Raw genomic sequence first — 18,103 nt, 5'->3', positions numbered from 1 at the left:
TATCTAGCCTAAGGAATTTGCTATCCGCGATTTTTTTTTCGATCTTGTACCTTAGTACACTGAACACTTACTTAATCTTGAATCTTGAAAGTTGACTTTCTTTTTCAATCAACTGGCATACCTTTGGGCATACCTTGAGCCTAGCCCGAAATTCTTAAGATGCAAATTCAAAACTCCAACAGATGTGAAAGAAAAAGCAAACATTCTATTCTCTCTCTCTCTTTCCTCTTTGTATTTTTACTCCTTTTCTTCTTTGTCTACCCCTAAACCGTTACATCCCTTCACCAAATTAAAATCTCTTTTTCTCCTCTTGATCGGCCTTTAAGGTCCCGTTTGGACATGGTTTCAAATCATGTTTGGACATGCGATTTGGATATTTTAAATTGTATTTTCTCTTATAGACATAAAAATTTCACAAATTGTGAAAACTATCAAAACATTCTCAATTCTTATACAATCTTACCCAATGAGCAGTCATAGTTCATAAAAAAAAAATAGTACACTACTAGAAGGCCTTTCTAAATAATATAACATCAATTAATCAAACTTTAGTTTAATAAAAATGAAAATTTAACATGAATAGTAATGTAACAACTGTTTAATATAATCCTTCCACATAAATTAAAGGTTGGTGGAAGTTAATGAGATTGGTAAATGATTGATGGGGGTAATTGTTAAAAATATTTACCAACTTATAGGTCTTTTTTTACAAAATATAAACTTATAGGTTAAATTTTATATTTAAAAAAGTTGAAACCATGGTTTCAAATCCCAAATCATGCCTTTTTGAATGATTTGGGGTTTGAAACGATGAGTGAAAACGCATGTCCAAACGCTGGTTTGGAGTCATGGTTTCAAACCATGGTTTGAAAATGCATGGCCAAACACCTACTAAAGCAATATTTGAAAAATCTGCATGTCATACCGTTCATCTATGAACAGATGCATTCATTTCATATGAAGGCACTTCTCCATTCCACTTTCTTGTTATCTATTTTATCTATTCCCATTCCCTTCAATTTTCACTTAACAAAAGAATTCTCTGCAAACACATAAGTTAAACCGCCGCTTAGCATTTTAATTTTTTTACGCCAGTTAACGCCTTTTACTATATCTCCTTTAGCGTCTTTGTGTTTACCATAAGATTTCTTTTTCTCATTTCACAATATCTTTCTCTGAGGTTTTTTTCTCTTCCTAGTAGTATGAACCTTTATCAGCACAAAACTCAGAATAACATGGTCGAGTATAAGGTTGAAATTGCATGTGAGATATTACATTGCCTACTTGACCAAAGTTCACACAATTAGCCTCTCCAAAGAGAAATAACTTCTGTGATGAAGTTGATGCATCAACCATTTCCCTTTGCATATTCATAACGTACACTACTATCTCTCATGGATTACATTGGCTTGATTATTTATATCGAATGAATCTACTCCCTTGGAACTTATGTGGCACGTTTAGCTCCCAAAAAGGCAATTTGGCTTTTTGAAGCTAACTAGAATTAAACCAAGTAAACATTTCAGAATTAAAATTTGTATATTCAAAAACTATATGAAAAATATAATAAATTGTAATTATTCTCATGTCAATATGATGGGAAAAAATTGAAATGTTGATCAAACTTTACATAATTTGAATCTCGAAAAATGAAAAGTACTACCTCATAAATTGGGATACAAAGAGTAATATTTACCTTAATTAGTCGAGGAGTTTTTCAACATCTACATGAGTCATGAGTGAAAAATAAAAGTTAAAGATAGTGAGGGGATAATATAATTAGTGAACATAACCCAAAGCTGACAAGTAAATAAAACACCTCTAGAAGTTTACTGAAACATACTTCATACCTAATCCCGGAAAGAAGTTTTACTTACAAGCGGCACAACCATATAGACAAAAGGGAAGGCAACACCTTCCTCCAGAAAAGTCAACTTGTTAAATAGAGAAGAGATTTTATTACATGTAGAAAAGTGCATAGTCTCCACAAATGGTGTTGTCCGTAAATAGCAAATAGGTTTGTAAATAGCATCATAAATAACGCATATTAAAATGAGATACAGTAACGGTCATTCTCGGAACTGAACAGCTAAATGTGAAAGGGTGTAACAGTAATTCGTGTACTGACATAACTGTAGGTAAACATTAATATTAATGTTGTAATTACATGAATATATTATTTTTTTAGCAGGAAAAAGTTAAGAAAATGTCAAAAAGTTGAGAAAAAAGATAATTGTGAATGGTGACCAAAGAAAGGTGTCACATCACCTTATCTATGCTTAGCTTTAATTATATATAGATATAGGTAGATTTCTACAACTCAATTTCAAGATAATTAAAGCAGTTAATATGAAACTTATGTATGTATTGATTCATCATCGTTCCAGCCATTTCATTTCAATATTTCTGCTCAACAATATAAATTGCAAAAATAGACAACCTGATCTTAAATCAACTTTAAGGGGTTCGCCCTGATATAAATATTAGAATAATCAATTCAAGAGTCACGAAATAGCAGGTTAAAAAAAACAAAAAATTTAGAAGCAGTACCACTGAACGCGCATACACGCGCTCACTTTTTCTTTAACCCAACACCCCGCTTTTTATTTTCGTTACAGCACGGTTACCACCACAACAGGGCCATGGGGCCGCCGATAGGCTCCCCGTCAGCGCGTGAAATAGTGCAAAAGGAAGCCTCAACTGAGGCGATCCATCCAGGCTCAGATCCAACAAGCTCCTATGCTGCGACTCTCACGAATAACCCGGGTTCATCTGCTTCAACCCGCTTTGAACCCGACTCCGTCAAATCTAGAAGAACCACTCACAATGGCAAGCCAGCTGTGATCTTTAAAGCCAACGATTTCTATGGAGGTATGGCGAACCATTGTAGAAGAACTATTGTTGGCAGGTTCCTCAAAAGCAGACCCCAAATCGACTCAATCAGGGCAAAATTTGCAGAAAAATTCCCTATGAAAGGTACTCCAAAGATAGGGGTTTTCGACAATTTCAACATCTTTTTAAATTTTACCAATGATGAGGATTACAATTCTATACTCTACAAGAGGGTGATTGAGATAGATGGGTTCCAAATCTGGCTTCAGAAATGGACTCCGGACTTCAAACCAGAGGAGGATCTACCTGTCATTCCGGTATGGATACTACTTCCAGGATTACCTTTTCATCTTCATAATTGGCACTATGTAAAACAAATTGCAAAAGAAGTAGGTACACCTTTGGAAATTGATGTGGCTACTATAAGTATGACTAGGCCAAGTATGGCAAAAGTCAGGGTAGAGGTGGATCTGCTAAAACCATTGGTGAAGAGTGTATGGATAGGTGTTGAAGACGACAATGTCCCTTTAAAAGGATTTGATCAAAAGATTGAGTTTGAGAACATACCTAAGTATTGTAAACACTGTAGGAAACTAGGACATGATTTGCTCAATTGTAGAATTCTTGAAAAAAAAAGAGTAGAAGATAAGAAAGAAGAAGAGGAAAAAGAGGCTACAAAAAGTATGGAGAAACAAAAAAGAGGACAAAATACTAGGGGAAACAAACAGATCGAGAAACAACCTCCAAATGAAGCAAAAGATGGTTCAAATAATAAGCAACAGTTGCAGAGAGGGAGGGAGATTCAGAATAATAAAAGAAATGTGAATAGAAATAGAAGAGGTCAAAGTGAACCTCCTCAAACAATGTTCAAGCCTACAGGAGTTATTTTTGGTCTAGATAAGCCTTGGCCTATTAGTGGAGCTCAGACGAATGGGGACAATAATAAGGAACAACACAAGAATAACTTCAACAAGGAGGAGGAAGAGGAAAGATTAAAATGCAAAAAAAAAAATCTGGTGAAATTGAAGAGATTACTGGGATGGCAGAGAACCAAGACAACAGCTCTAGTAAGATTCCTAACAATATTAAGGAATCACAAACTTCTTCAGCTACAAAGGGGCAGAAGAATGCCCATGATGATAGTAATACTAGCTTCAAATCCTTCATGATAGATGAACCTGACAAATTGGAAGTTGTTCTGTTTGAGGAAGGCTGGGAATCCGCAGGGAAAAGGAAAAATAGAAGGTTTGATAGTAAAAGAGAACCAGAGAAAATAAAGAAAAACCAGGAAAATCTCATTACGCAAAACAGTTTCGATGAGCTACTTCAAGAAGGAAATTTAGATGTTGGCAAATCTGCCCCGGTGGAAGGAGAAGAAGGGAATCACGAAAACGAAGATGAATGGGCTGAGGTAACCTCTTCGTCTGAAGAAGAAAACACCTCGGATGAATCTGACGAAGAAGATTCGGAAGAGGAAGAGAGTGGTACTGATGAGGATAACGTGAAGAAAACCAGTTTTAAAGAAGATATTCCGTGTCTGATTAGAGAAGCTGCTGAAAATAAGAATCCCAAGCGAGAAATTGACAATGCAGCAGAAGGTAACAGTAAGAAGATCAATATTACAAAAAATCAAAAGAAGGAATCCAAAAAATCATCCAAGCATCCAGGTAATGTTTAAATGTCTTAACTGGAATATTCGGGGGATGAAATCTCAGGCTGCGACTGAGAGACTCAAGTACCTGATAAAAGAGCATAAGATCCCCTTTGTTGCTCTTCAGGAACCTTTCATAAAGGAAACAAAAATTGACTCTTATAAAACTATTTTGGGTATGCAAGGGGCATATGCGAGCAATAGCAACAAAATATGGATTTTCTGGGGAAAGGAGATAGAATGCAATATTCATAGCTCAGAAGATCAAATGGTAACCTGTAGGATCGTGCTGAATTCACAACAAGTTTTTATTTCTGTTGTATACACAAAATCTAGATCACGAAGCAGAGAAGATCTCTGGAAATATATGAGAGTGTTGTCCTCTACTATTGATGATCCTTGGGCAGTCTGTGGGGATTTTAACTGCATTTTATCTGCTGAAGAGAAGCTGGGGGGTAAGCCTCATAGCTTGGGCAAAATCATTCCATTTATGGAGTGCATTCAGGACTGTAAGTTAAAGGATAATGGTTTTTCTGGAATCGCCTTTACTTGGTCAAACGAAAGAAAAGGAACGGAAGTCATATGGAAAAGACTAGACAGGCTGATCAGTAACGATAAATGGGCGGAAATGTTTGAGATGACAGATGTGATGCATTTGCCTAGAGTTAGCTCAGATCATTGTCCATTATTAATCACCGGCAAAAATGACCAGCAAAATCATGTGAATTATTTCAGATTTCTGAATTTTTGGACTGACATAGAAGGATACCAAGATGTAATAAAAAATAATTGGTATTCCCAGACTAGTGGTAATATTTTTTGGGAAATCCAACAGAAGCTTAAGAACACTAGCAAAGCTTTAGGGGGCTGGTCCAGATCCAAAGTCGGGAATATTTTTGTCAGCGTTCAACAACTAGAAGAAAATGTTAAGACAGCTGAAGAGAAGTATATGAATACTTTAGATCAAAGGGATAGAAATATTATGAACAAGGAAAAGGCTGAGCTTGTCATTCAACACAAGTATGTGGATAGCTTTTGGAGACAAAAAGCTAACCTCCGATGGAACTTAGAAGGAGACGAGAACACCAAATTTTTTCACTCGGTAGTGAAGGGTAAAAGGAAATTCTTACAGATCAAGAGGATATGTGATAATGGAACTTGGATAGAGGGGGGTGAAGAGATAGGCAATGCAGCTGCCCTTTTCTACCAGGATCTGTTTTCTCAGCAGGACAACAACATTGACACCAGTATCCTTAATTTTATTCCTAACTGCATTAATTCTTGCGACAATTATCTTCTTACAAAAGCACCTATTGAGGAGGAGGTGAAAAAAGCGGTTTTCGATATTAATCCCAATAGTTCTGCTGGTCCAGATGGATTTAGTGGACTTTTTTACCAAAAATCTTGGGATATAGTAGGATCAGATATTTTTATGATGGTTAGGGCTGTTTTTAATGGAAAAATTATGCCCAAATATTTTACTAATACCTGCCTTGTTTTAATCCCCAAAATAGATTCTCCTCAAACCTTTTCAGATTTTAGGCCTATAAGCCTCAGTAATGTCACTCAAAAAATCGTTTCTAAGGTTTTATCAGATAGACTTTCAAACATTATCCCCAAAATCATCTCCGCTAATCAAAGTGGTTTTGTGAAGGGTAGAGCTATAGGGGAAAATGTTTTACTAGCACAGGAAATTATTCATGAGATGAGAAAAGAAAATAGTGGGGGTAATGTGGTTTTCAAAATTGATATGAATAAAGCCTATGATAGGATTTCCTGGTATTTTATATGTGCTGTGATGAGGAAAATGGGTTTTGAAGAAAATTGGATTTTTATCATTTGGAACTTATTGTCCAACAACTGGTATAGTGTTGTTATTAATGGAAAAAGACATGGTTTCTTTAAGTCACAAAGAGGGGTAAAGCAGGGGGACCCCATTTCCCCTTCTCTGTTTATAATAGCTTCCGAAGCACTCTCATGTTTACTAAATAATCTGTACAATAATCCTAGATTCAGAGGCTTCACTATGTAGGAAACAGGTCCTAAAATCAATCATCTATCTTATGCAGATGACCTTATAATTTTCTGTGCAGGGAAAACGAAGACTCTTAACCTAGTGATGGAGGCATTGGAAAAGTATCTCACTAGCTCTGGACAAAGGATCAATAGGAGCAAAAGCTGTTTTATTATGGACAGAAAGATCTCAGAAAAGCGAATAAATATTGTGACCCAGATTCTGCAAGTTCAAAGGCAAGACTTCCCTATAACTTATCTAGGTTGTCCTCTCTTCCAAGGTAGGAAATTAATACAATACTTTGCTAATATGGCTACTAAAGTCCTTAAAAAGGTAAACTCTTGGAACTATGGTAGATTATCTATAGGAGGTAAGATTATTTTAACTAAGCATGTCCTATCAGCTATGCCTGTACATCTTCTTGCTATTTGTGAACCTCCTAAGACAATTTTTAAACAGATAGAGCAAATTTTCGCTAACTTTTTGTGGGGTAACAATGAAGGAAAACATAAATATCACTGGTCTAATTGGGCTAACCTTTGTTATCCTACCGAGGAAGGAGGTATTGGCATTAGATCTCTTTGTGATATTTCAGCTGCCTTTTCGGTTAAATTGTGGTGGTTGTTTAGAACTAAAGAATCTCTTTGGTCAGATTTTTTAAAAGCTAAATATGCTAGAAGGATTCATCCGGTAGCTAGGAAATGGGGATACACTCAATCCCATAATTGGAGGAGAATGATGAAGATTAAGGTGAATATTGATCATCATATTTTGTGGAAGATTAACAGAGGTAATGCTAGTTTCTGGTGGGATAACTGGTCGGGTTTGGGTAACTTAGCTCAATTTGGGGTAGCTAATACTTCAATTAGAGGTAACGTTTCAGATTTTATTATTAATGATGCCTGGGATGTGAACAAGTTGTCTCATAAGCTCCTAGAGTTTGTAGTTCAACAAGTGCTGAAAATTACCTTTAGTTCAAATGATCATAGGGACAAACCCGTATGGACTGCTACTACTGATGGTATATTTACTTGTAAATCAGCCTGGAATATTGTTAGAAGTGCACGGAACTCATCCCTTGTAAATAGGATGATGTGGCATAAAAGTTCTCCCATTAAAGTTTCCTTCTTTATGTGGAAAGTTCTTAGAAACAAAATTCCGGTAGATTTAAATTTGAGGAAGTTTAATGTTCAGTTAGCTTCTATTTGCGCCTGTTGTACTAACCATGAGCAGGAGGATGTGGAGCACTTGTTATATAAAAGCAAGATTGGGATGGAAATCTGGAAGCATTTCAACCAGTGGCTTGGGATTTTTCAAAGTGCCAACAGTCTAAGACATCAAATTTTAACTTGGTGGTTCATAAAAGGCAAAAATCCTATTCAGAAAATTGTGCTACAAGTCCTGCCAGGGATCATCATTTGGCAGATCTGGACAGACAGATGCAAGGCAAGGTACGAAGATAGGAAGATGTCCAGTCAAAGAATAAAATTAAGGATATACCAACAGATGGTGATGATAGCTCATAAACAATTTGCCGAGATTAATCCATACCTGAAATGGGAGCAGTTCATGCAAATAACAGAGGAAACAAAATACCAATTCAATGCTATTCCCATAAAATGGTCTTTCCCCGCTACCGGCTTCGTTAAACTAAACACCGATGGATGTTCAAAAGGAAATCCAGGGAACAGTGGTGGAGGGGGTGTAATAAGGAATGATAGAGGTCAGTTTATTGCCGCATTTGAAGTGCATTTGGGCATTATAACAAATAATATTGCAGAAACTCAAGCTATGGAATTTGGTGTAGAATGGTGTATTCAAAAGGGTTATAAATGGTTAGAATTGGAAAGCGATTCGAAGCTACTAGTACAATGGATAGAGAATAATTCTAATCCTCCATGGAGTATCAATGACTCCATTAAGAAGATCCGTGGACTTCTAACGCAGACCGACAGTTGGAGCATCAAGCATTGTTATAGAGAGGGTAACAGAGTGGCAGACCGACTATCAAACTGGGGACTTGCCTGCAGCACTATAACTTGGATCACAAAATTTCAGGATCTACCAAAAGAAGTAAGGGGTGAACTGAAAATGGACAGATCTCAAATGCCTACAATGAGGATGAATCTCATCAAGGGTCCTAATAATTCAGTTAGGAGCATAGATAGAAATTATGCATTTGATGTTCCTTGATGTAAACTTTGTATAGCTGAAGGGTGAAACTCTTCATATCATATTTTTGAAAGCTAAAAAGAAATCCTATCGTGCTTAGTATGGAACCTGTCCATACAAGATAGGTACAAAGGTGTAACACCTATGTTTTGATGCTTCTGTGCAGCCAATAAAAGAGCCTCTCGTTGGAGGGGAGATTGAAGAGTCACGAAATAGCTAGCTGATCACTTATTACACATCAATTTTTGAAGGAGATTAATCACTTAATTATTACACATCAATTTTTGAAAGAAATTAAAGTGAAAAAAATGAATTGAGTTTTATACTTTAGCCAGAAGAAAATTAAATTAAATTTTCAAATTGAATGATCAATCAATGGGAATGCGGGTGGTATTAGGCAATCTTCTTCCATGAACAAATGTGCTAAAAAGATGCAAAGCCCTTGATGGCTGTGCATATGGAACCATATGAGCTGCTCCTCTTACTGTTGCAAATGTGAGTTTATTTCCATATTCAACTTGCCACCCTCCTACTTGCCCTTTGTGAAACCATGCTCCATAGGGTACTGTCGCCTTGAACTTTAGATCCCTTGCTAATTCACGCACCAATGTTCTTGACCCTATTAGTGGTACCACTGAATCTTGATCTCCACTGTTGATGTCATTGAATATCCACATTACGATTGCTTAGAATCATTGTGTAAATGACAATAAAAACGAATTCAAGATTGGTCGTAGTTAGTTGGGGAGGGAAAGTAGCATGGCATGGTGGAAAAGCAATGGGGCAAAGGGCAAATTATTATCTCATCTATAGTTATTTATTGTCACGAACAAATAAATAACTAGTGAGGATTGACTTTTCCAAAGAAAAATCCGCTCTCCTCCTTTTACATTCCTTGTCATAATTTTTCCTTCTTAAGAAAGTGAGGAGGGGTTTTAATGAACGAAAAGGCAATGGGGAATAAATTCAACATTGATTCTAATGCGAAGGAAATAACTTGTTTACCTGAATATCCAAAGAGGTACATCATGTTGAATAATGTTTTTGAGGGATGGAAGCATATCAATGTCACCATCTGATTGAGAGTAATTCAGCACACTGTCTCATACAAACACAAACAAAAGAAAGGTCGTATTAATTACTTAATTAACAACCTGAAACTTAGGTAGATAAGAATTATTGTTGCTGCTGCTACTACTCAATTAACAAATAAACCTTCTAGATATGTATTAAAAGGGTGCAAAATACTACCCTCCGTTCCATAATAGGTGGTTCTTTTAGCTCATCCACACTCCTTAAGAAATTGTTCACTCCTAGAAAATTAGGAATATTTTTACTAGCTTACCCCTAATAAAAATTGTGCTTACATAATTAAATGCCTAGAAAAAAAAAAGGTATTTAATGAATCTTGATTATTTAATTAAAGGCAATTGTGGAAGAATCTGCCCAAAGTATTCTAGAAATTCTACCACTTATTTTGAAAAAAAATTGAAAAACCTAAAAAATCATTTATTATGGAACGGAGAGAGTATGTGGTATCAGTACATATAATAATTATATTTAATAGATTGGTTCACTAATTTTCTAACAAGTTCTCAAAAGAACTTTGATTACATACTCACTGCACATGCTCCATTCATAAGGTAGATTAGTCCGATTAGCATGAAGAGCCTTCTGAACCTCAGGAAGGTTGAAATAGAAGTATCTTTCTGATGTCATGCAAACATCTACTCCCATACTCATCTTAGTAACCTAGTCAACAACAAATAATGTAACAAAATCAAATGCTATAAACACCTACACATTGTCATCAGGTTAATTTCACGTATAAACACTGAACTTATCTAATATGTCACATTAAAATAACTTTATTTTACCCGCCATATTGTATAAAAGTAACGTCACAAAGATACTTTGGTCACAGTAAAATAACTTACTTGTTTGTGTAAACGCAGCTCTTGCTGAACGATAGAAGGATAGCAAACATCCAAAATAACGTCGTACACATTAATATAGTCAGAAATTACTTTATAAGCTTCATCAGTAGCTTGGTTGCATGTGATTGACTCATTATGAGGAATTGGGAATTCATAATCATCAAAATCACAGTTCTCTTTGATACTCAAATATAATTCATCTGATATCATTCCATGAGACCAGTAATATTCGTACACTGCTGCAACATCTCTGTCTAGTCTCAAAAGTGGATTTCCAATCTGTAGACACCATAAATTGAAAAAAAGAAATCACTTCAAATTTAGTTTTGCTGATTTTAATATATAGAGGACGAATTAGAGGAAATACAAATAGTACTAGTATATATTTTGTAGTGTTCTTACAGCTACTCCCTTTAGATTAAACTTAAAATCCTTGGACTGCTCGTTGTAGTCTAGAATGACATTTGCCAACTGTGGTATATAATGTCCTATCACCAGGAAAAGTCAAAATTAAATAGAATATTATAAACGTTTCTTATGACTGACGGATATACAGTAGTAAGTAAATACATTTAGAATTGTTGAATCAAAGGGTGAAAGAATACACAGTGAGAGTGACCATCAACAAGTCAATTTATTATGATCAATTTTACATTAATTAAGAATAGATAAGTTCGAGCAATAGATGAAATAATAAGTATATAATAATTCCTACATAGGGTATATGTCGTACCTGCATAACTTTCACCTGTAAGGAACAAGGGTTTAGATTTTAATTCTGAAAACTTTTCGTACCATTTAAGCATGAAAGTTAGCATATCCTTGGCTGCAATAAAAACAACAAATGAGAATAATAATTTTCTTTGATCTCTTTTTCATAATTAACCATATATTTTCCACCAAATTAAAGGAGAAGAAATTAAATAAATACCAGTGGAGTCATCTCCGCAAGTATAATCACTGGATGTATTTGAGTAAGACCATCCAACACCAGCAGGAGATTCAATAAATAGCAGATTTGATGCTGTATATATCAATCGAAACAAAGAAATTTTGCTGAATTAATGGTAAGAATTAAATACTGATATTTTTTGGGGAATTAATTTTGTAATGTTTTACCTTTATTCCAAGATTTAGTATTTCTTCTGAGACCACGGCCATCACCTCTAGGAAAGAAAGGACCTAGTTCTGTGAAGGCACCCCCTCCAATTGATGAACATCCTGGACCTGGTAAAAAAAAATTAAGAAATAATAATTATAGAGTCTATTATTAAATGAGTACTTTAGGTCAAAAGTTTTTAACTCAAATGTTGAGTAATGATGTTGCATTGCTCCATTTTATGAGAATCATCAATGCTACCAATACTAGTGTATTTAAATTGAAAATCCTTTGACATAATATATACACCAAGCACGGTCTAGTTCGATTAGCTTATCAGGCCCTTTCTGTAAAATCAAACATATGGTTTCTGTGTGGAGAAATAATAAAAAATTATATATCTCTTACCGATTTAATTTGGATTTCTTTTTTGTTTCGAAACAAGGTACAACAATTTTATGGTGTGTAAATTACTTTCTCAGCACATGTGTTCAATTCCTTGTGTTTTAAAGAACAATAATAGTTCTGCAACCTGTCGATCAAAGTGAAATTATAAAGAATTGATCAACTAATATGAAATAGAGAAGGAAAAATATCACACAATTCCCAACTTGCAAGACAAATTAAAGTTCTCTGACTATTATTGAATAATATTAGCCAAATAACTTTCAAAATGGTATAATAATTCGGTCGAGTTGTCCTCTAGCCTCACATGACCTACATGCGGCGAATACTAGACAATATCTTCCAAAAATAATAATTAAAACATGACTTAATAGGGGTTAATACATATACTTTTTCTTAGTTTTGCTTTATACATAGAGAGAGGTATATATATATATAAGAGCACTTTCTTTAAAAACGATCACACATTTTGAAGAATTAAATCATTAAACACATTGGTCCCAAACCTGCAAAAACCACCAACCAACCAAGTTAATAAGGTGTGTCCACTATATACACAAGGTGGTGATTAATGGATCGAAAAGTTGAATGCTCTTACATACATTATTCCCCACGTAGTTATTAAATCATTCAGTGTGCCATTAAAAAATGGGGTAAAAAAGAGAAATTGTTCCTTCAACGCTAAGGTAATAAAAGGCTATTATACATGTGGATTAACTAGAGCGAATCATCATTACAAGATTTAGATTTCTTTTCCAAATAAAGAAGAAATTAATTGCGTATTACCATACAATAAAAAAGGAATGACTAGACATAGTTAATACTTTGTGACATATTATATGATACATATAAAACTGAAGTCTCTGAATGAGGAATTCCTAGTTGAATGATTCTCGACTATCATTATTCTTACTAAAACTTAGTATAAAGTTATCTTTTGAAGATCAAAGAAATTCTCTGGCATTAATCATAAAATATTTAATCTACTTAATTATTGTCCTTTCAATTAACACAGACCCTTAGAAATTGAGAAGTTGAACAAGAAGAAGAAGATTAACAAAAATTAACAAGAAAGCAGATAATCAAACCTCCATTTAACCAAAGAGTAAGAGGGAGTTTGTGAGCATCTTTGTCAGCTTCAACAAAGTAATAAAACAAACTTCTACCAGCCTTTTCATCTACATCCACATAACCAGCATATTGTCTAAATCCAACTTTTGGTTGCCCTGGTAAATTTTCCACCAGATCTTCTATTGGATGTCCATTCACAACATTCAAGATAATAATAAACCCAAATCCTATAAGAAAAAGATAATGATAAAAGCCCATTTGCATCTTCTTCTGTAAGTATAGTATAAGGAAAGAGAAGGAAAATATAAAGAGATGCAATGGCAGAAAGGAAGAGTCCACTTTTAACTAGTATTACACATATTATATTGAGAGGAAAATTAATAAGCCATGCATGCACATAAATAATGGCTTTTTGAACAACTTAAATTAAAGATAAAGCGATATAAGTAAAAAAAAAAATTGACAAAGTTTTTATGACTTTGAAATTCTATTGATGATGATAGAGGGCACGCGAATTCAGGGATTGCTTTTGCTTTCAAACATTTAAACTATTATCTATTCATATATAGCTGTATTTTTTTGCGTTTGAAATGAATTTCCTTTTTAAAATAAAAAATCATTTGTCCAGATTGGAAACAGATCTGTGTTTTACGTCTTTCTTTTTTAGTCATTCTTTTCTGAGGGAAATATACGTACTGAAAAGATATGTTGGTGTTTAAATAGAAAAATAAGCATCCGAGCTCCAGATTCTCTTTGGTCAAATCAGTTTCCCCCTAAATTGGCTCTTTTCTAACCTTTTGGTAAGTCAGGTATCCTCTTGAGCCTACTAATTTGTATAATTGATTTTTTAAGTAATATACGGTGATAATGTAATGATTATCTATACCGTCAATAAATATAATCTGTTATAGCTAATTACTTTTTAAGAAACCTAACTGAATAAATATATTTACAGTAAAGAACTTAAATTCTTTCAATAATAATCGATTGTTTCTATATATTGACTGATTTTATATGATTTGTACGGTACCAATGGGAGGCCGGCTAAATCCGAATTCGCGCGTTGCATTTCTAGGACTCTAGGTGCAACGCTTCAACGTGATTTTTTCCATTTCCGAGGGCTCGAACCCCAGACCTTGATTCGCGTCAACTTTCACAAAAGAAGACTCTTTACATTTAAACTTGAAACAACTTCTCTTAGAGTTGATAAAGCAGAGGTGACAAACTTCAAATGCTGGAAGTTTGGGACTGCCAGCTAGACTTATTTGAAAATATAGGAAGTTTTGTGTCACGCCCCGAACCATGGCCTGGACGTAACACGACACTCGGTGCCTGACTACATGTGACCGAGCGAACCACATGACTTGCTAAATCATCATGATACATAACATAAGCGGAATATAACGTGAATGCATGATGAGCCTTTGTAAAACGTAATAATTCATAATACTTAATAAAGTACTTGTTTAAAACATGAGTGAGCCAAAATGGCTATACGACTCCAAATGTCTGACATAACATAACTGACTGGTCTAGTCTATGAAACCTCTATCATGAGTCTGACTGGAAAACATAATTACTGGGACAAGGCCCCCAGCATACCTTTACATGCAAAACTAAACAGAGAAATACAATGTTTAAACCCCGAATGAGATGGGGCTCACCGATAAGCTGGTACGAGTAAATCCTAATGATCAGAAGCGTCGTCCTGTAACTCCGTACCTGCATCGTGAAATACAGGCCCCCGGGCAATAAAAGGGGACGTCAGCACATTGAATGTACTGGTATGTAAAGCAACCGGAAGAAACAACAGGGGACATGGAATAACATGATAAGAACTGAAACTGAAAACTTGGACATGAACATGAGCATGAGTACATATACGTATACATAACATGAGTAAAACATGATAAGTAGGGAGAGCATTTCATAAACCGACATATCATATCATATCATATCATATCATATCATATCATATCATATCACCACGTGGGTACGTGGAGTCTGGTACCTCGCCGGACCAGCAGAGCCCCTATACCTTGCCAGGGTATAAGGTAGTAATTTACCACGTGGGTACGTGGAGTCTGGTACCTCGCCGGACCAGCAGAGCCCTCATACCTTGCCTGAGGTAGTAAGGTACCTGATGGATCCATTCAGTGTAAAATTAAGGTATTGTCTTATCTGGGCGGAGCGATCCTTGTCCTACGGTGGCTCCGTAGTTTCAGGCTATCTGAGCCTTCTCGGTAATTTGTGCAACTCCCAAAAACATGAACATAATATAGTTGGCTAAAAAGTCCATGAATTTCGTGAATTTACTTGTACTTGTCTTGAAATCATGATTTCACGAAATGACTTGTAAACATGGGTTCATGCAATAATCTTGTAAACATATCCTTGAGTTATGAGTAATACAATAGTTCATAATCATGTATTTGTAGTTGACTTGAAAACATGTTTATGACTTGCAAAATAACTCATGCAGTTTCATATGAACATAATGAGAACACATGAGAAAGAATTCATGATTCATTGATTAAGTTAGGATTCCTAATATCCATAATGGAAGGTTAGGAATACAATAACGAACATAGATACGAAACTCGTGTACATACATACATAATTACGGGCTACCAATATGTTGGGTTTAATGCCCTAGGATTTGAACTTCATAGATTTTACGAAACGGATCATGGGGAAAAACGTAGAGGTTCCCACATGTAGATGGAAGTTCTACATACCTTAACCTCCCGCTTTTGAGCGTATCACAATGTCTTTCAATCCCTTCAACTTCAATCTATAGCAATACAAGTCATAGGGATTCTATATTAGCAACCATATCCATGTTTTGTTCATCTAAGCATTTTATCAAACACTTAATAGGCGTGAAGTTTTATAACCCTCATTAATGGTGTTTTCTTCACCAAATCCCCATCCTTTTACTTCTAGCTAATTCTACAATCTCCATTAGATGTAATTAACATCATTTTTCATCAACCATATGAATACAACAATCCCAAGTCAACAATTCAACAATTCTAGCATAATTCATATAATCATCTTCAACAAACCCAATTATTATTCTCCCAAGAATTCATCAATTCACAACTACAAGTGAATAGGGAGTAGAAATATTACCTTTTGGGTAGTCACCACGAAATCAACACCCCCAAGTCCGATCTTTAGCTTAAAATGACGAACACAACTTGTACTACAAATTATCCTTCACGAACTTTGGGTATTTGGGGCCTTAAAATTGGTTGATTTTCTCCTTCTTCTCTCTAGATTCCCTTCTCTCTCACTTCCTCTCTCTAAAATCTGAATTTTGGAGAAAAAGTGGGCTGCTAGGGTTTTATTTTCTATATATACCAAGGGGAAAATGGGTTGACCCAACTTGAAAACGGGTCAGGACTGTTCTGTCTTAAAACGTCCATATCTCCCTATCCCGACGTCTCCTGTGAACCCACAACCTATGTTTGGAAAGGTATTTCAATTATCTACAACTTTCATTCTTTGAGTTTTCCCAAATTCTCAACTTACGATGGGGTTATGACCTCCCGAAGTCAGGTGACCCGAAACTCAACTGCGGACCAAAACACGCCCATGTTACGGTCCCGTAACACAAGGGACGGACCGTAACGTGGCGTCGTACCTTGTCGAAAATTTCTAGAAAGTTTCTGGAAATTCTCCCTGTGTTACGGTACGTTGTTACGGTCCGTAACACAAGGTACGACCCGTAACACAAGGGACGGACCGTATCTTGGGACCGTATCGTGAACGAAATTTCCAGTGAGGTTCTGGAAATTTCGTCTGTGTCACGGCTCACTGTTACGGCCCGTAACACGAGTTACGGTCCGTAACGTCACCGTAACGTAGACGAATTTTCCAGCGAACAGGCTTCAGTCAAATGGGCATAACTCTTTGCACAGATGTCCGTTTAATCCCCATAATATACCATTGGAAAGCTATTCAATAGGGCTACAACTTTCATCAAGGAGGTTCTTCCAGATTCGCAATGGATCAAGGAGTTATCGCCGCCCGAAATAAGCCTATCAACCATTTTTTGCAAATGCTCAAACCTTCAGTGTTTTCGCTAGACTTCTAATGATATGAGCTTAAACTTAGTTCCAAGATGTGGGGTGTTACATTTTGGACTCTCTTGCCAAACTTCAAAGTGTATGTCATGAGTTTGCTTGCACAATTGTTAAACTTTGGATAAAATTGTGAATTCAGTCGCGAATATTTACAACTTTTCTGTCTCGTATGTCTAAAGTGGATAGACATACAAAAATTCATGAACTTGGGTCATGGCTTAAATGATGCCAGAATTGGCTATATGTGCACTTTCATCCATTTATTTCAATTCTAGTGCTTAAGCTCGAACCTTTAATTAAGGACGAAAAAATCATATTCATCTCTCTACAATCAACCAATGAGGTAGAATCATTAAATTGAATGCTTAGTTAGTGGTTATATATTGTAGAAACTCATCACAATATTAACTTCCTCACTAACATTCATTAAAAAAAAAAAATTGCATCCATGCCAACCTAATATTTTCACTTCTCCTGCATGTCATTTTACCAAAAATTATTTGTAGTTTGATTTGTGTAAAAATTCTGATTTTTTTGTCACGACCCAGCTAGGGGCCGTGACGGTTACCCGGGCAGACCACCGAGCACCGCTCGTTCTACTACTCATCATACTCATTAAGCCTCCTTTTTCGTTCATAATCTCATAATCATAAGAAAATCATTTTCATTAAAGAACATAAATACTTTTATATACATAAGCCCTTTGGCCATCAAGATAATGTACACATATCTACATATATACAGTAGTGACCTTGTGAGACCACATAACCCACACATACGTATCTACGAGCCTCTACTAGAGTACTAGACATATGGACGGGACAAGACCCC

The 18,103-nt window shown here is 35.5% G+C and overlaps 4 protein-coding genes and 1 long non-coding RNA gene across 7 annotated transcripts in view; 2 read left to right on the top strand and 3 right to left on the bottom strand.

Annotated features, from left to right (window-relative positions):
* The window catches only part of LOC132598756 (uncharacterized), a 3,539-nt gene extending 3,248 nt beyond the window's left edge, over positions 1 to 291 (bottom strand). The window contains exon 1 of one of the 3 annotated variants that reach the window (XM_060311824.1): positions 51 to 291. The gene's annotated coding sequence lies outside the window, so the exon portion shown is untranslated. The remainder of the gene's footprint in view (positions 1 to 50) is intronic. The other 2 variants (XM_060311822.1, XM_060311825.1) reach the window with 2 other exon arrangements.
* A 2,351-nt stretch (positions 292 to 2,642) lies between these two features.
* On the top strand, positions 2,643 to 3,436 carry LOC132644615 (uncharacterized). Its single transcript, XM_060361218.1, has 2 exons — positions 2,643 to 3,326; positions 3,422 to 3,436. The coding sequence occupies exons 1-2, from the start codon at positions 2,643 to 2,645 to the stop codon at positions 3,434 to 3,436; spliced, it is 699 nt and encodes a 232-aa protein (XP_060217201.1).
* Positions 3,437 to 3,515: 79 nt separating this feature from the next.
* LOC132644614 (histone H2A.Z-specific chaperone CHZ1-like) lies at positions 3,516 to 4,510 on the top strand. The gene is made up of 2 exons (XM_060361217.1): positions 3,516 to 3,831; positions 3,942 to 4,510. Exons 1-2 carry the CDS (start codon positions 3,516 to 3,518, stop codon positions 4,508 to 4,510), a joined length of 885 nt encoding a protein of 294 aa, XP_060217200.1.
* Positions 4,511 to 8,847: 4,337 nt separating this feature from the next.
* LOC132600171 (serine carboxypeptidase-like 42) lies at positions 8,848 to 13,737 on the bottom strand. Its single transcript, XM_060313268.1, has 9 exons — positions 13,199 to 13,737; positions 11,726 to 11,833; positions 11,538 to 11,630; positions 11,340 to 11,432; positions 11,009 to 11,094; positions 10,607 to 10,885; positions 10,288 to 10,421; positions 9,675 to 9,767; positions 8,848 to 9,320 (listed from the first exon to the last, which is right to left on the bottom strand). The coding sequence occupies exons 1-9, from the start codon at positions 13,443 to 13,445 to the stop codon at positions 9,038 to 9,040; spliced, it is 1,416 nt and encodes a 471-aa protein (XP_060169251.1). The 5' UTR covers positions 13,446 to 13,737; the 3' UTR covers positions 8,848 to 9,037.
* Positions 13,738 to 14,604: 867 nt separating this feature from the next.
* LOC132600170 (uncharacterized) lies at positions 14,605 to 16,023 on the bottom strand. Its single transcript, XR_009567144.1, has 2 exons — positions 15,920 to 16,023; positions 14,605 to 14,903 (listed from the first exon to the last, which is right to left on the bottom strand). It is a non-coding gene; the product is annotated as an uncharacterized LOC132600170 (long non-coding RNA).
* Positions 16,024 to 18,103: the final 2,080 nt, after the last annotated feature.

The sequence above is a fragment of the Lycium barbarum genome, chromosome 6 (assembly GCF_019175385.1).
Source record: "Lycium barbarum isolate Lr01 chromosome 6, ASM1917538v2, whole genome shotgun sequence".
Classification (NCBI taxonomy): domain Eukaryota; kingdom Viridiplantae; phylum Streptophyta; class Magnoliopsida; order Solanales; family Solanaceae; genus Lycium; species Lycium barbarum.
Note: the sequence above shows the minus strand (reverse complement) of the source record. Positions and strands in the feature narration are given on the sequence as shown.

Excerpts from the sequence above, each read along its gene's own strand:
- LOC132644614 (XM_060361217.1), top strand. The coding sequence starts at position 3,516 with ATGGAGAAACAAAAAAGAGGACAAAATACTAGGGGAAACAAACAGATC. Across the intron at positions 3,832-3,941 it reads GGAAGAGGAAAGATTAAAAT|CTACAAAGGGGCAGAAGAAT; the intron begins GCAAAAAAAAAA and ends AAACTTCTTCAG.
- LOC132644615 (XM_060361218.1), top strand. The coding sequence starts at position 2,643 with ATGGGGCCGCCGATAGGCTCCCCGTCAGCGCGTGAAATAGTGCAAAAG.
- LOC132600171 (XM_060313268.1), bottom strand. The coding sequence starts at position 13,445 with ATGCAAATGGGCTTTTATCATTATCTTTTTCTTATAGGATTTGGGTTT. Across the intron at positions 10,422-10,606 it reads AGCTGCGTTTACACAAACAA|GTTACTAAGATGAGTATGGG; the intron begins GTAAGTTATTTT and ends GTTGTTGACTAG. Across the intron at positions 9,321-9,674 it reads GTACCTCTTTGGATATTCAG|TGGAGATCAAGATTCAGTGG; the intron begins GTAAACAAGTTA and ends TGACATCAACAG.